This window comes from Natator depressus, chromosome 9, assembly GCF_965152275.1.
Source record: "Natator depressus isolate rNatDep1 chromosome 9, rNatDep2.hap1, whole genome shotgun sequence".
Taxonomy (NCBI): Eukaryota; Metazoa; Chordata; order Testudines; family Cheloniidae; genus Natator; species Natator depressus.
The window spans coordinates 80737871-80756282 of NC_134242.1; the positions used below are offsets into that span (position 1 = coordinate 80737871).

Below are 18412 nucleotides of genomic sequence, written 5' to 3' on the forward strand. Positions count from 1 at the left end.
CAACCTTTGACAGTGGAGGTAAAAGCTCCCAGAATCCCCTTTCCGATCTCCTAAAATATACGGTCCCTTTCAACATGCTCCACAAGAGGCAGTGTGCTCTAGTGTTTAGGTCCCTGGTTTCTATCTTCAGCTCCGCTACTGACCTGCTGTGTGATCCTGGGCAAGTCACTTAATCTCTCTGGGCTTCTCGTTCCCCTCCCACACTTTGTATGTCTTGTCTGTTTGGAATGTAAACTCTGTGGGGGCAGGGACTGTCTCTTATCACATGTTTGTACAATGCCCAGCTCAATGTGGCCCTGATCTCATTTGGGACTTCTAGGGTCTATTAATAATAATACATGTGAAAAAAATGTAATCACTACAGTGAGAAAACAGCTCTCCATAGGGGACATTGCAGATTATTCATTTACATTATTTCCATAGCAAGAGGTATATTTAATGCTTCAATCTATGTTTCAAGTACTGTACATAATAATCACTTCCAACTTAGTTTAGACTCCCCAATTTAAGTTTCAGGGCCTGCAAAACTTTCTCTAAATAAAAAAAACTATTCTATATTATTTTTGAGATGGGGATACCAGAATTACATGCAGTATTCAAGGTGTGGGCGTACCATGGATTTATATCATGGCATTTGATATTTATTGTCTTACCCCTTTCCTAATGGCTTCTAACATAGTTACCTTTTTTGACTGCCACTGCACATTGAGTGGATGTTTTCAGAGAACTATCCATGATGAGTTCAAGATCTCTTTCTTGATTGGTAACAGCTGAGTTAGACTCCATCATTTTGTATGTATAGTCGGGATTATGTGCATTACTTTGTGTTTATTAACAGTGAATTTCATCTGCCATTTTCTTGCTGAGTCACTCAGTTATATGAGATCCCTTTGTAACTCTTCGCAGTTAGCTTTTAACTTAATTATCTTGAGTAATGTTGTATCATTTGCAAGCTTTGCCACCTCATTGTTTACACCTTTTTCTAGATAATTTATGAGTATGTTAAACACTAGTCCCAGTACAGATCCTTGGGGGACCCTGCTATTTATCTGACTCCATTGTGAAAACTGACCACTTATTTCTACCCTTTGTTTCCTGTCTTTTAACCAGTTACTGATCCATGAGAGGACCTTCCCTCTTATCCCATGGCTGCTTAGTTTGCTGAAGAGCTTTTGGTGTGGTACTTTGTCAAAGTCTTTCTGGAAGTCCAAATACACTATATCCACTGGATCACCCTTGTTCACAAGTTTGTTGTCCCCCTCAAAGAATTCTAATAGACTGGTGAAACATAATTTCCCTTTGACAGTCATGTTGACTCTTCCCCAACATATTGTGTTCATGCATATGTCTGATAATTCTGTTCTTTACTATAGTTTCAGCCAATTTGCCTGGTATTGAAATTAGACTTACCAGCCTGTAATTGCCAGATCCCCTCTAGAGCCTTTTTAAAAAAATTGGCATGAAGTTAAATGCCACTGTGATAAGTTTCTGTGATATTTCTCTCCCATAAGGATGTTAAATGTAATCACATTATGGTCGCTATTGCTGAGCAGTTCAACTATAATTCCCCTCTTGGACCAGATCCTGTGCACCACTTAGGACTAAATCAAGAATTGCCTCTCTCCTTGCTGGTTCTAGGACTAGCTGCTCCAAGCAGCAGTCATTAATGAGGTCTAGAAATTTTATCTCTGCGTCCCATCCTGAGGTGATATGTTCCCAGTCAATATGGGATAGTTGAAATCTCCCATTATTATTATTGGGGTTTCTGTTTTTGCAGCCTCTCTAATCTCCCTGAGCATTTCACACTCATAGTCCTGGAGCCCATTCACACCAGCTGACATTCTGACCCAGTAAGCCCTGAAGTGGGGATTTTTGCAGATGATGAACAAACAACCACTCTGCTTAAGAACCCCACAGAAGGTCCATACTTGCCCTCCTGTTTTCAACTTACTGAGGCTACCCAGCTGCTTGATGATGGCAGCCAAAGTGCTGTTGGTGACACATTCCAGCTCGCTGGTCACCCCATCAGGAAGAGCGCCACGGCACAGGTGACGAGGTTCAATGTTTCTCTTCACCAGAGGCATCTTTCCAGGGAATTCTCACTGCTTTCCCTGGGATGAAGCAGAAAAGGAGAGAAATCTGTTTTTCTGGAAATCTCAGACCAAACAGGGAATCCTTCTAGCAGCTGCCCTTTTAACAAAGGATATACAAGTCTGCTCTTTACCTGCCTCCAGCAGAGTTCTTAAAATAGGTCCCTGCCATTGGGTTGCTTGAGAGGTGATTTAAGCTGGATGATGCAGGGAGCCCTGCCTCCATCCTCCCATGGATTTTTAATGCTCTCACTTGGAGAGCTATGGTATTCCAGGCGGCGGGGGCGTAAATAAAATGCATCTGACGGGCAGCAAGCAGCAACCACTTCGCGGAGCACCTCCTGAGCAAGACACTGTTTCACCTCATGCGATTCAAGGTGTGCAGAAAACGTGTATGCCCAAACACGCGGCTCCCCATCCCCAGGGCATCCGCCTGCCCACGCACACACGGAGAGAAGGTGTCAGTCTGGAGACAGTCTACATTTTTAAACGTGTTGTAATTGAGTTTGGCACTCGTGAGAGAGGCCAGCTTGACAGTCCTAGAGACTGCACTTCTCTCTGCCAGGCCGGGCTCTGTGCAGACAGCAGCAGTGCAATCTACCCCGACACTGGCCTCAGAGGGACCTCTGCTAGAGGGGAGGAGATCCACAAGGCACCCTGGCCCATTCAATTCTCCACCTCTCTGGGGAGGTCACGAACAAGGCTGCCATGCAGTACCAGGCTGTGCTGGTAGAGTCACCTGTGCTAAGAGCCCGGCTGAGTCACCTCCCCCTCACGAATTCTTTGCACACAAGCCACCCATCTGCCAATGGTAATGCTGTTCTGTCACTTACCTCACCTAAGCTGGATCCAAGCCAGAGACACAGCACTATAAACCTCCACATCTTATCACCAGTCTCTTGCGCCATCCAGCCTCCTACCCTCCACTCTTGAAAAGCCCCTGAGTGGAGCCTTTTCCGACCAAAATGACAAAACTGAAACCAGCAATCACATGTAATTCCATTATCTCCAGTGGAGAGCAAAGCTCCTTGGGGTTTATTTTTAATTTGGGGCACCATGATATACTGATACAGGCCATCCAAGTACAAAGGCGCCAGTCTCCGCTCTGCCCTGCCTCAGCAAATCATGCATTTTGGTGTGTGTCAGTTATTCCCAATCGTTCTGTATGTGTTTCAAATCCACGTGCTCCTTCTTTTGCTCATTGAAACTGGTTTACTGTCCATCAGTTACAAGAGCCCAGCTGCTTAGAATGAAAAGCAGCACAGAAATCCTGCTCACGCCGGCTGCCAGTTCCATGACAGCCCGGAGCAGTGAGCACACTCTATTAACTGTTATCATCAGACAACTGGCAGGCAACCCAGGGACCGCAGAAGAATCCAGGGATGTTTAATTTTCTGACAGGTTCAGTGAGACATTGGGAGATCCCAATATTAAGCAAGCCTAATGAATTCGCTTCCCATGGCCTCCTTCTCCCTTCCCTATTGCCAAAGAAATTCTTGCCTTCAAAATTTGCTAATGCAGATGGGACCTGCTTAAGATGGACTAGCTGAAATAACACGGGATTGATTCGTGGATGAAAGGCCTGGAAAAGCCAATACCTTAATGAGGTTCAGTCAGACTCCTCCATTAGCATGAGGGGTTGGTTGTTGAGGCAAAAATTAGCAATGGGGCAGAGCAGATAGTAGTAGTTACTGCTGTCCATTTGAGAAAAATGAAGACATTTATCAATGGAGTATGGGCAAATTAAGTGCATTATTAACCTAGTACAACCCTATGCTAGTTGCTTTTCAGTCAGCAAGAAGACAAGGTTCCTGTCTAAGACAGCTTACAACCTAAGGGTCTGGTCCTGATCTCACTTACAACAGGGTAAGTCAGGTCTTACTTTACTGAAGTCCATGGAGTTACCCTAGTACGAAAATGGCAGAAGAGGACTATTAGTCCCTAAACAACCAGTGGGCTCGCAATGAAGAGCAAAGTAATGGACCAGTGGCATTTCATTTTCTCCTTAGACTTACGCTTTTTGTTTGGGATTTTTAATTAATATTTGCTACCAGCTATTTTGTTAACTCTTCTTGGGGCAGGGGAAGCTGAGAGAGATGGGGGCTTACAAACACCCTGGAAGAAGTGTCCGTGGCGGGGGGGGGGTGCACTTGTAGGCGTTCTGGAGCTCGGCAGCTGCAGTTTTAGCAGTCATTCGTACGACGGCAATCATTCCAAAGCTCAAGCAGTTCTACTGCTGACTTGTGCACAGTCATGGGCTAATGCCAAGCAATGTCAGGGAGGAACATTGAAATCAGCATTTATTAAATATGAAGTTACCCTGGAGCTTGAGGAACTGTGTTGCAGTGACTTTCACCTCTAGATCACTGGTCCAAATCCAGCTCAAAGTTGTTAGTGACCCAGAGCCTCTACAAAACAGGCCAGTGAAATGAGTTTGATGGGTCTCAGTTCTCTTCCCAGTTGAAAGGTATCCATAGAGCTAAAAACACTATTGAAACTGGCAACGGTTGGACCCCTTGCTGACAGTCTCATCCAAGAGGCCAGGGATTGAACGGGCCATGGAAAATGAACTCTCCTTTTGCCTCCACGGCAACATTGAGGCCCATTGTATTCCCATTTTTCAATTATCACTTCCATCCCAGGCTGATGCAGACGTGAGTAAGAAGCTACTACACAACAAATGTCAGTGCAGCTTACAGCCTAGCTAGCTGTGATAGATACAGTATGGCAGCTGCATGCAATATCTTCGGGGACCATATTGTATCGAGTTTATGAATGGTTTAATGTAACACTGTGAGCCAGGGACTGTATGAAACTCTGGAGCAGAGGTGACCACAGCTCCTCCAGGAATGAAAACCAGCGTGGAGGTGGGGATGATTCCGGTGAATCATTCAGGTTGTAAACACCTCCTGAGAGGTATCAACCCCAAGTTACCAGAGAGGTAGCTCCAGCTACAAGTTATTTCTTCCTCTGGCCCTAAGGAGCAGAGCAAGGAGGGACCTCTCCTTGCCAGGAGGATGATGAGGAAATATGACCTCCTCTAGTGCCACTGCCAGGATCAAGCCAATCTATGAGCTGAGTGTCTGTGCAGGGCTCCAAACAACCATTTATATTGCTTGTGATTAAGGCTGGCCCTAATGAGCATTAAGTAATCTAGGTTAGCTTGCTACATATGATCCAAATTCGCCCCTCAGTTACACCCATGCAACCCCACTGTTATTAATGAGCCTAAATCCTGCCATTTTATACCCCATGCAAACCCATTGCAGCCCTGTGTCCTTAACTAAATCCTGTTATACTTCTGCAGTCAAGGAAAAACAGCTTACCAAGTCAGATGTTAATAATTCAGAGCAGAGTAGTTAGGCACTATTAACAAGAGCCAGAAACCAGCAAAGTTGGGGGGGGTTTTTGGTCCATCAGTGTGGAGAGCAGAACACCATCCCATTGGAACCACATGGTCAACTTTTCCAGGAACTCCATACCCCACAGTTCCCCTGTATAGCTTGCTTTTTGTGCAGACGCTGCCATTGTTTTCAAATGCAGATCAGGGTCTGTGCAGCACCACAAAGTTATTTCTAAATAATTAATACTGAACTCTAACATGGTCCGAATTGTGCTCCTGCTGTGTAAGGAGAACAGACGACGGGTGTGCTAAACGGTCATGCTACTTAGTCTGGATCTTAACAGGAATTGCCAAAATGTACTACAGATCAGGAGCCACAACGTTGCTCCCCCTCCCTCCCACAGCACTGGTACATTGTTGTTCTTGGTTCAAAACTATTTTGAGAAGGTTTCCCTCAAACACTTGAATTTGAAATGAATATATTTCTCTGGGACACAATTTTAATGGGAGACCTTTGCTGTCTGCTGGTACGTGTGAGGTCACAGAAGAAACAAAACCCATCTTCCAAGCACTTGGCTGCTTTAGATACCTGTAGCCCTTTTCTTCTGCACACATGCATATGGCCAAAAGGTCTGAGGTAAACTGTAAATAGTGAATGCAAAGCAAATCACAGGAATGTGAGCGAAACGTTCTAAATATGCCAGGTAAGAAATCGACGACAATGCAGGAATTCAGTGCTGATGGTGACAAGGATTAGGGTGCTTAATGCATTCCAGTGGGGCCGGGCTCCTCTGCAGAAACTGTTGTAATAAAGGGCTGGGGATCACCATTACAATTTTACTTTCATTTCCTAGTTCCCACTCTCTGGATCAATTGCAGAGATGAGAAACTTGGTGTAACTTACACCTTCTTCTAGCCTCCTAGTTACACCAGCTTCCGCTGCCATCCTCTCACACCCATTACTGGCAAGTAAATTACACCTCCCCTAAGGTATCACCTTTGAAATCAGTCCCCTGAGGCTAAATTGGTGTAATTTATATACTATGGGGTTTGAAGAGAGGAGAATAACTGGGAAAGCAACTCACAGAAGGCTGGACCTAGGAGCGCAAAGTAGAGGGAGCAGGTATATCGACACTGGAATAAAAGACCCCTGGCAGAGCTGCAGCTGGCCTGGTCAGCTGATTCAGGCTTGCAGGGCTCAGGCTGCAGGGCTAAAAATTGCTGTGTAGATGTTCAGGCTTCGACTGGAGCCTGGGCCCTGGGAGCCTCCCCCTTGCAGGGTCCCAGAGCTTGGGCTCCAGCCCGAGCCCGCATGCCCACACAGCAGTGTTACAGCCCTGCAGTCGGAGCCCCACGAGCCAGAGTCAGCTGACCCAGGCCAGCCGCAGGTGTTTAATTGCAAAGTACCCAGAGAGCCTAAGGGAGTCTTGGTCAGATTGGCTGGTATGCGCCAGATGCTTCGCACCACTGCAGTGATGACAAAGAGCTGTAAACCTACTTTAAGTGCTCAGTTAAGCCGAGTTTACAGCTGCTCCTAGAGTGCTGTGAATCAGCCAGAGTGTAGCCGTGTATCTGGCCCTCTGTGTCTAGGACCTTGTCTAGACTAGGAAGAAAGGTTGTTTTTCAGTCTCAAGCTGGCTAGTATGACTGAAAAATCACTCAGCACCAAGTGTAGACACAGCCTGGCATCTTTCCACTCATGGTAGCTGGTTGTGTTCTAACCTAGTAAGGAAACCAGAAGGCACCTTTCCACTGGCAAATGGACTGAGACCCATTCATTCTTTTTCACATAGGCCACCAAAAGGCTGTTTAGATGGCAATAGCTGCCAGTCACTGCTAGCCTGGACTTGATTCAAGCTGGTGAGCTAAAAGCAAAATTCTCTGTGTGCCATACAACTAACTCTGCATAGTCCTCAATTCAACTCACTCTGAAGTTCAGTTGGGCCATGGCCAGCACCGGGACAGGAAAGGGAGGTTGGGGAAAAGCATTTAATGAGCTGCTTGAGCCAGACAATTAAAAGATGGAAACAAAGAGGGAGTCTTAGCATCGGCCAAGAAAATGGTGATCAAGTGCCAACAGCCAGCGTTTCTGTCCTGCTGACACAAACTTTGAGCACCAGCAGTAAGACAATGAATGAAAGGGGAAGCAGGGTTTCCACAAAGATGGACACAGATAAAAGGCACAGTGGGCCTGATACAAAGCCCATTGAAGTCAGTGGAAAGTTTCCCATTGACTTTAATGAACTTTATTTAGTAGGTAACAGTCCTGCTGAAGTGGATCACCCTAAAAAGTGTCACTTTCCCTTGTTAAACGGCCAGAAAAAGAAAAAGCAAGTGAGGCTGGTACTGGGCAACTGTTATGGAAGAGGTTAGAGCCAGCCATGGGCCATGTATCTACAGATTCTTAATTGACTGCCATGAATAGCACTTCATGGCCCACAGCAAGTCAACAAAGGGTCCGAGGAAACAATGCACAGATGACTGGTAAATAATGATGAGGACAGGAAGACATACAGAGCCATCTGGATTGCTTGGTAACCTGGGTCCATTCACACAAATACACCCAAAGGCAGCGTTCTACAAGGAATGTAGGCCATGCCCGCAGAATGGGGGGGGGCTGTATCTTGGAAAGCTGTGACTCTGAAAAGGATTTAGGGGTCATAGTAGACAAGCAACTCAAAACAAGCTCCCGGTGCAATGCTGTGGCAAAAAAGGGCTCACGCAATCCTTGGCTGTATGAATCGGGTAGTAGTGACTAAGAGGAAGGAGATGATTTTACTTTTGTATGTGACGCTTGTGAGACCCAATCCTGAAATCCATTCAGTTCTGTTTGCCACACATTGGAAAACTGGAGACAGTTCAGAAAAGACCCACAAAAATTATTCAAGGGCAGGAGGAAATGTCTTACAGTGAGAGACCTAGAGCTCTGTCGGTGTAGGTTATCAAACAGATTATTATTGAGAGGTGATTTTGATCACAGTCTATAAGTACCTTCCCGGGGAGAAAATACCAGGTACTAAAAGTCTCCTTAGTCTAGCAGAGAAAGGCACAGCAAGAACCAGTGGCTAGAAGCTGAAGCCTGACAAATTCAGATTAGAAATCAGGCATAAATTTGTAACAGTGAAAGTGACTAACCATCGGAACAAACTACCCAGCGAAGAGATGGATTCTCCAGCTCTCAATGCTGGACGCTTTTCTGGAAATTATGCTTTAGTCAGACACGAATTATTGGACTCATTACAGGGGTAACTGGGAGAAATGTAACGCCAGTAAAGGCAGTTTAAGGATCAGACTCACACAGTTGCCAAAGCTCCTTTGCTGGGATCCAGTCCAGCTTTGCCCAATGCCTATAACACAGATCAGATGTCAAATATATCACCTTTTTGGCTACTTGTAATTAGTTCAAAGGCTGTACAGACTCAAACTTTTAGTCCAGTCACGAGAGCAGGGAAGAGTGCAGCACTGAACAGGCATGGGTTACACATAGCTTACACAGATGCAAATGTTATTTGTGCATACTATTCCCACCAGGGAATACCCACATGATCAGTAGTTATAAGGATTCTGCAGGTAAAATTCTGCCCTAAGTTATGCACCCCAGCCCCACTGTCTTCAGTGGAGTTGCCTGGGTCCAAGTAAGAGCAGAATTTGTCTCTGAAACTGGAATTGGGTTGAACGGAATAGAATTCAACCCGTGCTCCCATTAGCTGCCTTGGCGCGGCAGGGTTAACAGTGGTAAAATGTAGCTCGTTTTTATTTTGTTTTGCCTAAAATAAGCAGATCAGATTTTAAATGCACCCAAGGAGCAGACCCATTAGTAAGAAGGTGCTATTTCACGGTAATTATTCTTCAGAGTAGAACACTTTAAAGGGGTCTCAGAGAAGTGCCAGATGCATCATTGTGCACTATGGATTTTCATTAGTTCCTAACAGAATGTTCATGCCCAGACAGGTTGTTGAACTATTATAATGCCCTCTTGCCATCAATTTTCTCTAACCCACCCGTTTTCTGGCTGTCTGCAATCTGGTGAGACACAGCTCACTTTAAGCCAACATCCTAGACATAGAAAACCCCCTGTCATAAGAGCACTCCAGTGAGAGGGGAAACACTCCAGGGAACCCATCCTAGAGCTTGGACTTTTCAACAGTAGTTTTTCTCCCCTTGCTTTTAAGCTTATCTCTCAAGAAAGCTGTCCCAGCTAATATTGAAAATTGTCTTGAAAACAACAGCTGTGTTTTTTGACCTTGCTAGTCAGTCTCTCAAAAAGATCAAGTAAAAGGCAGCCTGTTAGGAAATCAGCCATACCATCAACATCACCTGCAGATGTGTACCATGCAAAGCCAGCAGGATTTTTATTGGGACAGTGGCAGGACATAGCTTTACACACTCCTTTGGTATTTCAGTGCTGACAGGACTAAGAATAATGATCAGGAGAAAGAAGGGGCCTAGCTGGAGAAGAGCGGGTCCTAAATCACCTTGTCTCCACCAGAAAACATTGAGAAGAGTTAGATGCAAAGGACAGACCGTGTTTAGTGGTTAAAACCAAAGGACTGGGAACCCGGACTCCTGGGTTCTCTTCCCGACTCTAACACACTGTTGCATCATGCAGCCTTGAGCAAGTCACAGACCTCTCTGTGCCTCAGTCTGCCTATTTGTAAATGGATATAATGAGACCTACCTCACAAAAGGTGTTGTCAGACTTAATTAACTGATGTGTGCAAAGAGCATGGAGCTCCTTAGCTATAAGGTGCTAGAGAAGAAAAATCCCTATTTTGCCCCCTGCTACCTGGACCAGCTGGAATTTCTCTACATCTAAAATTCCACAGGGCACAGGCACCCCTGATCTCAGCCATCTTGGGTGGTGCAACTGGGCAGCAGTGACACCTCCAGTAGTTGCCAATGATTCAGCGTGCAGGCCTAGGCCAAGCCTCCCAACTGTAGTGGGAGCCCTGGACATTTGGGACTTTTTTCTCAGTCTCCCCTTGCTTCTCACAACCTGCTTAGACTGTACTGACCTGCTCCCCCAACCGCCTCCTGAGTCCTGACATGGCTGGGACAGGGAGATGAGCACGCAGCCAGGGGAATAGTCCTTCTTCTGCTGAATATGTCACCTGAATCAAGCTCTGCTCTGTCTGGGGCAGAGTGGGGAGTGCTGATGAGGGGACGGAATGAAGGAGAGGAGTAGATGGCCATTTGAAGGTACTGGCAGGGTAGGAGGGAGGTGAAGGACAGGGGAAATGGATGGGTTTGAAGGGGGACTGTAATGGGGTTCACTCCCATCACCTGGTAGGCAAGCAGTTAAGAGTCAATTAGCGCACCTGGGATTGATTGATTGCCCCCTGGCCAGATGGGGCGGAGCTAGGTAAGGATCATTGGGCGACTGGGCCTTATAAGGAACTCAGGAGGAGGGAACTCAATAGGGGATAACTGCTATTTTTGGAGGGTATATGTGTATGTGTCTCAGAATGGGGACCTGCTTGGGGACTTAAATTTTCAATCACTAAAACAAAGGGGATGATCTTCACTAGAAGAAAGATTTATGAGTGTCATTCATACCTTTGTGAAGAACAGGCACATGTAGTTAATAGTTTTACATTTCCAGGTGTATTGTACGATAATAAACTTACTTGGAAGGGCCATATAGAAAGTATTACAAATATAAAGGAGGAGTAATGTACCTAAAAATATTGCTGGGATTAATTGGGGAGCAGATAACAAAGTGCTGATGAAGCTATATACAGCATTAATAAGATCAGATTGTGGGTATCAAGCCTTTAGCTCTGCAGCCAGTTCAGAGCTTAAAAAGTTAGAGTAAAGTCAAGCTCAAGTGCTACAAATAGCATGTGGTGCATTTCTCACAACACCACTGTGTGTGATGCAGGTAGCTACTGGAGAAATGCCTCTCCATTTAAGAATGAAAATGTTAGACCTGACATGTTGGGCTAACAGTGGGGAGGTAATATCTTTTACTGGCCCAACTTCTGTTGGTGAAAGAGACAAGTTTTCTTCCCCTAAAGTCAAGGGAAATAGTGCAGATAAGAATGCTGGATAAATATAGGAGGAATGTTTGGAAATAACTGGACGAAATTTAGCCTGACACAATAAACTCCCTTGTACTCTTTGGGTTAAAATATGGGTAAAAAACTTAAGTGAAAAGGAAGGACAAGAAGATACTAAAGTCTATACTTCTGGGGCAATAAATTATACCTGGAAAATTGTCTCTCCAGATTTGGATTTAGAATTATATAATAAAATCAAGAGAAACAAAGAGCTGTCTTATATGAAAGTTAATATATGGTAAATGGAGTCACAATAGCCGAATATATACTGATGGCTTGACAGATGAAAAACAGGTACAGTGGGAATAGCCTTTTGACCCTCTGTGATTGGATTTAAGAAATCTAAAAGAATATCTAATTTTTTAGCTATTATGACAGCTGAATTGGTGAGAATAATATTTGAATGAAACTGGATAAGGGCCATATGGCCTACCACATCTGTTCTCTTTTTGGATTCATTATCAGGTATACGGCAATTCAAAGCAGTGCCTCTGAAAGCAGGAGTGAGCTAATCAATGAAATATTGTTTCGGACAACACTTAGTATGCTCGGACATGAACACAATACTAGCATGAATTCCAGCTCTCTGGGATATCTGGCAATGAAATAGCAGATAGGGAAGTGAAAAATGGTTTTAAAAAATTGAGAAATTGATATAAAGATTCCTTTGAATAAGCAGGAATTTAAAAGTTTGGTTCAAAAAGGATTTAAATAGGAAGGACAAGAATTATGGACCAAGGAGAAAAGAAGAAGATTCCATGAATTATGCCCCAAAACAGAGGATAATGCTCTACTCCGAACTTAGGAAAGGATCAGTGAAGTACTCATATTCAGACTGATAGCTGGTCACTATGGTTTGAATAGCAATTTATCTTTATTGAATAGACACAAAGATGGGTTATGTAAGATCAAAGAAACAGCTGATCACCTGATATAGAATGCAGGGACTGTTTTCAGGAAAAATAGGTTCTTTAGAGTACAATTTAGATGCTTTAAGGTAACAGAATTTACTATAAGGGGTCTAGTGAGCGTAACGGGACAGTTGATCACATTAAAAAAACTCTACTACTTATTTTAAGGCTATAGTGCAGGGTAAGAAAGTGTAGTGGCATGAATTTACGAGGAATATAGTAGGTGGCAGTTACAGACTCAGCAGATGAGTCGCCTTCCCCATAAACCATAAGAGAAGAACTCCATGGCACACCCACACCTTGAATCCTGCATTCAGGTCTAGAAAAGGGACAGAGAAGAGCAGAAAAAACAATTAGGGGTATGGAACAGCTTCCATACAAGAAGAGATTAAAAAGACCGGGACTGGTTAGCTTGAAAAAGAGACGATGATAGGGGGTCCGACAAAGGTCTCTATAACATCCTGTGTGGTGTGTAGAAAGTGAATAGGGTAATGTTATTTTCCCCTTCCCATAACACAAGAACTAGAGGTTACCTGATGAAATTAAGAGATAGCACGTTTAAGACACGCATAAGGAAGTACTTCTTCACACAACGCACAGTCAACCCGTGGAACTCATTGCCAAGGCTTGTTGTGAAGGCCAAAAGTATGACTGGGTTCAAAAAAGAATGAGATAAGTTCATGGAGGATAGATCCATCAATGGCTATTAAGCAAGATGGTCAGGGACACACCCCATGTGTAGGTGTCCCTAAACCTCCAACTGCCAGAAGCTGGGACTGGACAACAGGGGATGGATCACTTGAAACTTCCCTGTTCTGTTCACTCCCTGTGAAGCCTCAGGCACTGCCCACTGTCAGAAAACAGGATACCGAGTTAGATGGGCCACTGATCTGACTCAGTATGGCCATTCTTATGTAACTCAGTTACATACTGAGAAGGGAGGGAAACTACAGAAGAGACTGAACTCTCCCATCATCTACACAATGATAAAAAAACCCACGCCACTGAGTCTCAGAGCCTCGGGCAGCTGACTCTGGCTTGCAGGGCTTGGGCTGTGGGGCTAAAAATAGTAGTGTAGGCATCTGGGCCCAGGCCGGAGTCTGGGTTCTGAGACCTTCCCCCATCTTGGGATCTCAAAGCCCAGGCTCCAGCCCGAACCCGAATATCTATACTGCAATTTTATAGTCCCATGTGCCTGAGTCAGCTGACCCAGCACAGCCACAGCAGTGTCACGGGTCTTTTACTGCAGTGTAGATGTACCTACAGAGCGCAGGTGAGGCTTGGGTGGGAGGAACCTGGAGACAGAGCTTAAACAGGTAAGAATCCAAGTGGGATGATCCCCAGGGAGCAGGTTAGGTTCCTGTGGGGAGGTCCTGAGGTAGGGCCAGTTAAAGGCACTTCAGTGGTGGAAGAAGGGTTAGTCCAGCAGAGAAAGGAGAAGCTGGAAAATCTAGAGAGACACTAGAGGCTGACAACCAAAAGGAGGCTCCGTTAAGCACAGGCTGGGGGTGGGGGGGCACAGCTTGAGGGGGCTTAGAGGTAGGAAGCAGCCCAGGGAACCAGCAGTGTATCTGAAGAAGCAGATCTAGCTGCTTAATACAGGGTCACTGGGCTGGAAGCCAGAATAGAGGGTGGCCCTAGGTTCCCCTACTAGCCCCAGAGGATGCAAGCCCTAGGGAAGCAATACTGAGCCCAGGGTGGAGCTGAAGACCCCGAAGGACGGGCTGAGGAATAGCCCAAGAGGGGGACTGAAGACTTGTTTCTGTTGAAATGTTTTGTGAACTTTCAGCTGGACCTGTTTGTTACCCTGGAAGGGGACTGAACTGTATGTGTCTTGGTCAGAGGGTTGAGCCTGGTGAGAGGCAGATGGGATGGCCTGCAGGAGGTTCTGGAGACAAGGAACCCTTGCAGCACTGAACCCTGACACAAAGGGTTGCTATTGGTCGCAAATATGCTACCTTACAAGGACAACGAAGAAGGAGGGGGCGGGGTCAGAAAGTGAAGTGGAAGAAACAAAATCCAAATTTCCCTTCAAGCCTGAATAGTCTCCCCACAGCACTCAGCAAAGATGCTTCAAACACCACAACTAAATCACATGGAGACCTAAACTGATTAACCTTATGTCTGTCATCTGAATCCTTCCTTACTCCTAGTGTAGGCTGCATCCTCACCAGCCTCTCAAATCCATCATTTACACTGAGGGCTATTTGGGGCAAGGCCCTCTCATCTACATATTCTTAGTGCAATGTCCAGCACACCTGTGAGCACTATACAATAATAAATAATAATGGGCCAGACCCTCCATTGATGTAAATCAGCATAGTTCTATTTTGGTCAATGGCGCTATACCAATCCATGCCAGCACAGGATCTGGCCCAGTAAGTGACAGCTCCGCCAGCAGTCGTTACATGGCTGTCATTCTTCAGAGAGGGCTTCAGGGTGGATTCCAGCCCTGCAGGATGATCTCACACTCAATATTTCAGCAGCCTGTTCCTGCAAATTAACCTGATGGCTTTGTTTACCTTCCAAATCTCATTAGAAGCTCTGCAACTGTATTGCACATTATGAAACAGCAATTAGTCAACACTAGACGCTGCTACACTAAACTCAGGCATTTAAGGCAATTTCCCAGCATGCTTCTTAACACGCGCTTCTCAGAGTCAGGGTCAGGCAGCTGGGAAACTGGAAACGATGTGCCTGATCCTGTTAAGTCTTGAGCACCCTCAACTCCTATTGGTGTCAACAGGAGTGGAGAGAATTTACCGCCTTACAGGATCATGTTAGCAGAAGGTTTTCATTGTTGTTGGCCGTTTCATGCCTATAAGATTGAACGCACCTACAGGCGGGTGCCACCAACTCAGGCTAATGTAATGAAATACACGTCTATTGGTCTGGTGTGCCGCACGCAGTGGAAGGACAAATAAAGGCAGAAACCCTGATTCTCCTCTCAATTAAACCAGTGTAACTCTACGGACTAACTGCAGTTATACCTGACTTTCCCCCCACACCACCCGTATGAGACCTGAATCAGGCCTTCAAAACTAGGACTTACGTTTCACCAGCAGGTTCTTTGAGTTGAAAGAAACAACTTCTCTATGAGCCTTTACTGTCCCATAGTAACAATCAACGTATTACAGTCCTTACTTTCTTTCACCGTGTAACTAATATCACCTCCACTGAGTAAAGACAACTACCCCCTGGCGCGACATTATTTATAAACCAATGATAAAGCTGAAGATGCTAAACTAGGAGGAGTGAAATCTCAGGCTTCAGGGCATAACCTGGTCACTCATGGCAGTCAAGATGGAATCCTAATCTTTCCACTCTGGTAGAGCATTGCACATCTGATCTTGTAGGAAGGGTGGGAAGTCACTTTTCTCTGAAGCATCAGGTACTGGCCACTCCCAGAGGCAAGATAGACTTGATGGTCCTGCGTCTACATGTTGTACCTTGAATTTACTTCACATCTTGCTACAAATACCCAAAGAGAGAAGAAAGCGGAAATGCATAGCTCTTCTAGTATGAAACTAGTTTAATGGGAAAGGGAAAAGTAGCTCTTTCCCAAGGGCACACGCTTAAGAACTTGTTATCTAAGCAAGGAAACCCTTTCAAGCTCATCAGCTGCTGGATTAGGCCAGCTGTTTTGCTTGTCCCGGCGAATGTTTACTGCCTCGACACACCAGTGTATTCTGACATACCTACCCGCTAACTCTCAGCGCAGTTCCTGGGGGCATGGCCTTTTGGGTAATTTCCAGATGGGAAGCACTGCATTGTGCTTGAGGAGAGGCACCAGAACCAGTGCAGTTGCAATACTTGCTCTCCACACTGAACAGAAACCCTAGCAGGCAGCAGTGGTTCAGCCAGTGCAGGCACCGCACGCAGATCAGTATAAATAATGCTTGTAATGGACCTGCCATCACGTGCGAACACAAGGGGCCAAATCCACCCTCCGGTACAGTCCCTCTATACTCCAGTGCCCTAAAGGGTTGCAAAGGCCCCTGGGTGAATTCACCCAAACAGAGGAGCTGTGCAAGGTCAACGTACACAGAACTATACTGCCCCCTCTTCATAAGGGCTTGGCAGTTGCAGGGCTGGGAGGAGAGGGAGAGCAGCTGGACCACTTTGCACGTTGGCAATCCTGGGCAGCAGAGCATCCCATAACAGCTAGGTCAGACTGCAATAAGTTAGAGCCCCCCCCCCCGCCCTCCCCGCACCACCTGTGCTGTGCTGCCTGCGGGGCTCCAAGCAATGACTTCTTGTGATGTCTTTCTGCCCAGCGCAGACAGCGCCTAAGAGGACAGGACAAGTAGCTCCCCTTGAATGGGACCAGCTGTTGATTGTGTTTATTACTGGAGCCCTCCTATAAAACGTGCGTACTGCTGCTGAGGTTGCTGTGGCTTAGCAGAAGAAGCAAAGGCTGTCAGCTGGCAGTCGACATTTTGCGAAAAGGAGCCCCTAATAGCCTCTCCCCAAGACCAACTGGCAGTTCATTACCAACCAATCACAGCCAGTCAGCCTCTCACTCCATTGAAAAGAAGAAAGGGAATCCCAGTCCTCCCTTAGGGCTCCTGCTTTTCTCCTCAGACTCATCTGGTAATTCAGATTAGGAAACATGCCAGCACTTGAGGGTTTGAGGCTTTATTTCTGCTTCATCTCAGAGTCCATTAGGAAATGCAGGCAACTGTATCAAGGGCTGCCTACGGAAACCAGCTACTGCAGGCAACGTCACTGGCAACGGGCCCGCATCTGCCCTTTAAATCCCGCCACTAGGTTACTCTTAAGTAATTGTTCAAGTTCTTTGGATGCCGCAGCCGTACATTTACACCTGCCCTGAAGCCTTTGTGTAGCTGCCAGTGTGGAAAGCACCAGGGTTATTACAGCCAGTGCTTAATTCATGCCGGGGCTTGCCGGGGCTGAGCCCTGGCACCTCGAGGCATGACAGTTCATAGCCCCAGCCGCTCTGGGCTTGCTGCATCAGTTATGAAAGCAAAAAAAAAAAAATGCTTGCACCCCAGCACCTAATTGCTGGAGCCCCAGTACCTCTTTCATTATAAATCAAGCACTGGTTACAGCTCAACACGCGTCTGAACACAGAGCTTTGTTCTAAGTGGGGTGTTTACGAGATTACCAGTTTCTGATTTCATTTACTCTAGTTAAAATCCACTGTGTCTGATTCTCCTCTCGCTGATATCAATGTGAATCAGGAGTAAGCCAAAGAAAACCAGTGGAGTTAACACTGGTGTAAAACTAATGTGAGAGGAGAATCAGGCCCATTGAACTTAACAGCAATTAGCCTGGGGTTTGGCTTCCTTAGACCTGTGGAAGCAATGATACATTTCACACACACAGAGACCCCAAAGTTCTCTCTGCTCTGTTGAATGAATCAATAACTCTGAAAACTTCCCATACTGGAAAATGTTTTGAGCAGAAGAGAGTCCTGATGACTCTCACAGAGCTGTCATGACAAGACAGAGTCACCATTCTTGATGTTTACTGGAAACTGTTTGCTTCTAAGCAGCACATCGCTGCTTCCTCGGATAGCACATTTCAGCTTCCATAATGCATCCGTCAAATATTTTTGGCATCTCAGCTGTGTCAGTTGCATTGACCACCCCAAGCTGCTTCTGTTCTGGGAGATGCATTGGTTTGCTCAGTCCCATACACTGCACTTGCTAAATCTAACAGAGGGCCTGGCACTTACATCACAGAGTGCACTAGATTTCAGACACATTTTCACAAATCTCTCTCCAGGGTAAAAAAAAACCCTCAGCATTTTCCTAGGCTGCAAAAATCCACAAGCTGCCCATGCCCATCCAAGTCTTGAAGTGCTGCAAAGGCTGTGTACTCAGAATCAGGGGAAGGGTAAAGAGGGGAGAGCACCTTGAATGACCCCTCCCACCATTACCAACCAGTCAGTATTCTGAGCAACACAAACTCTGAAGAGAATCACATCCAATTCTACACAGCTGGAGTGAAGATGACCACAACAGAGGGACTCTGAGAGTAAGA

At 45.7% G+C, this 18412-nt stretch overlaps 1 protein-coding gene across 2 annotated transcripts in view; it reads right to left on the reverse strand.

The window, feature by feature from the left end:
• Positions 1-18412, reverse strand: part of LOC141993118 (actin-binding protein WASF3-like) — an 80598-nt gene that overhangs the window by 49623 nt on the left and 12563 nt on the right. For both annotated transcript variants that reach the window (XM_074962434.1, XM_074962433.1), the window contains exon 2: positions 1952-2111. In XM_074962434.1, the coding sequence (XP_074818535.1) occupies positions 1952-2084 (133 nt within the window). In that variant the 5' untranslated portion in view covers positions 2085-2111. The remainder of the gene's footprint in view (positions 1-1951; positions 2112-18412) is intronic.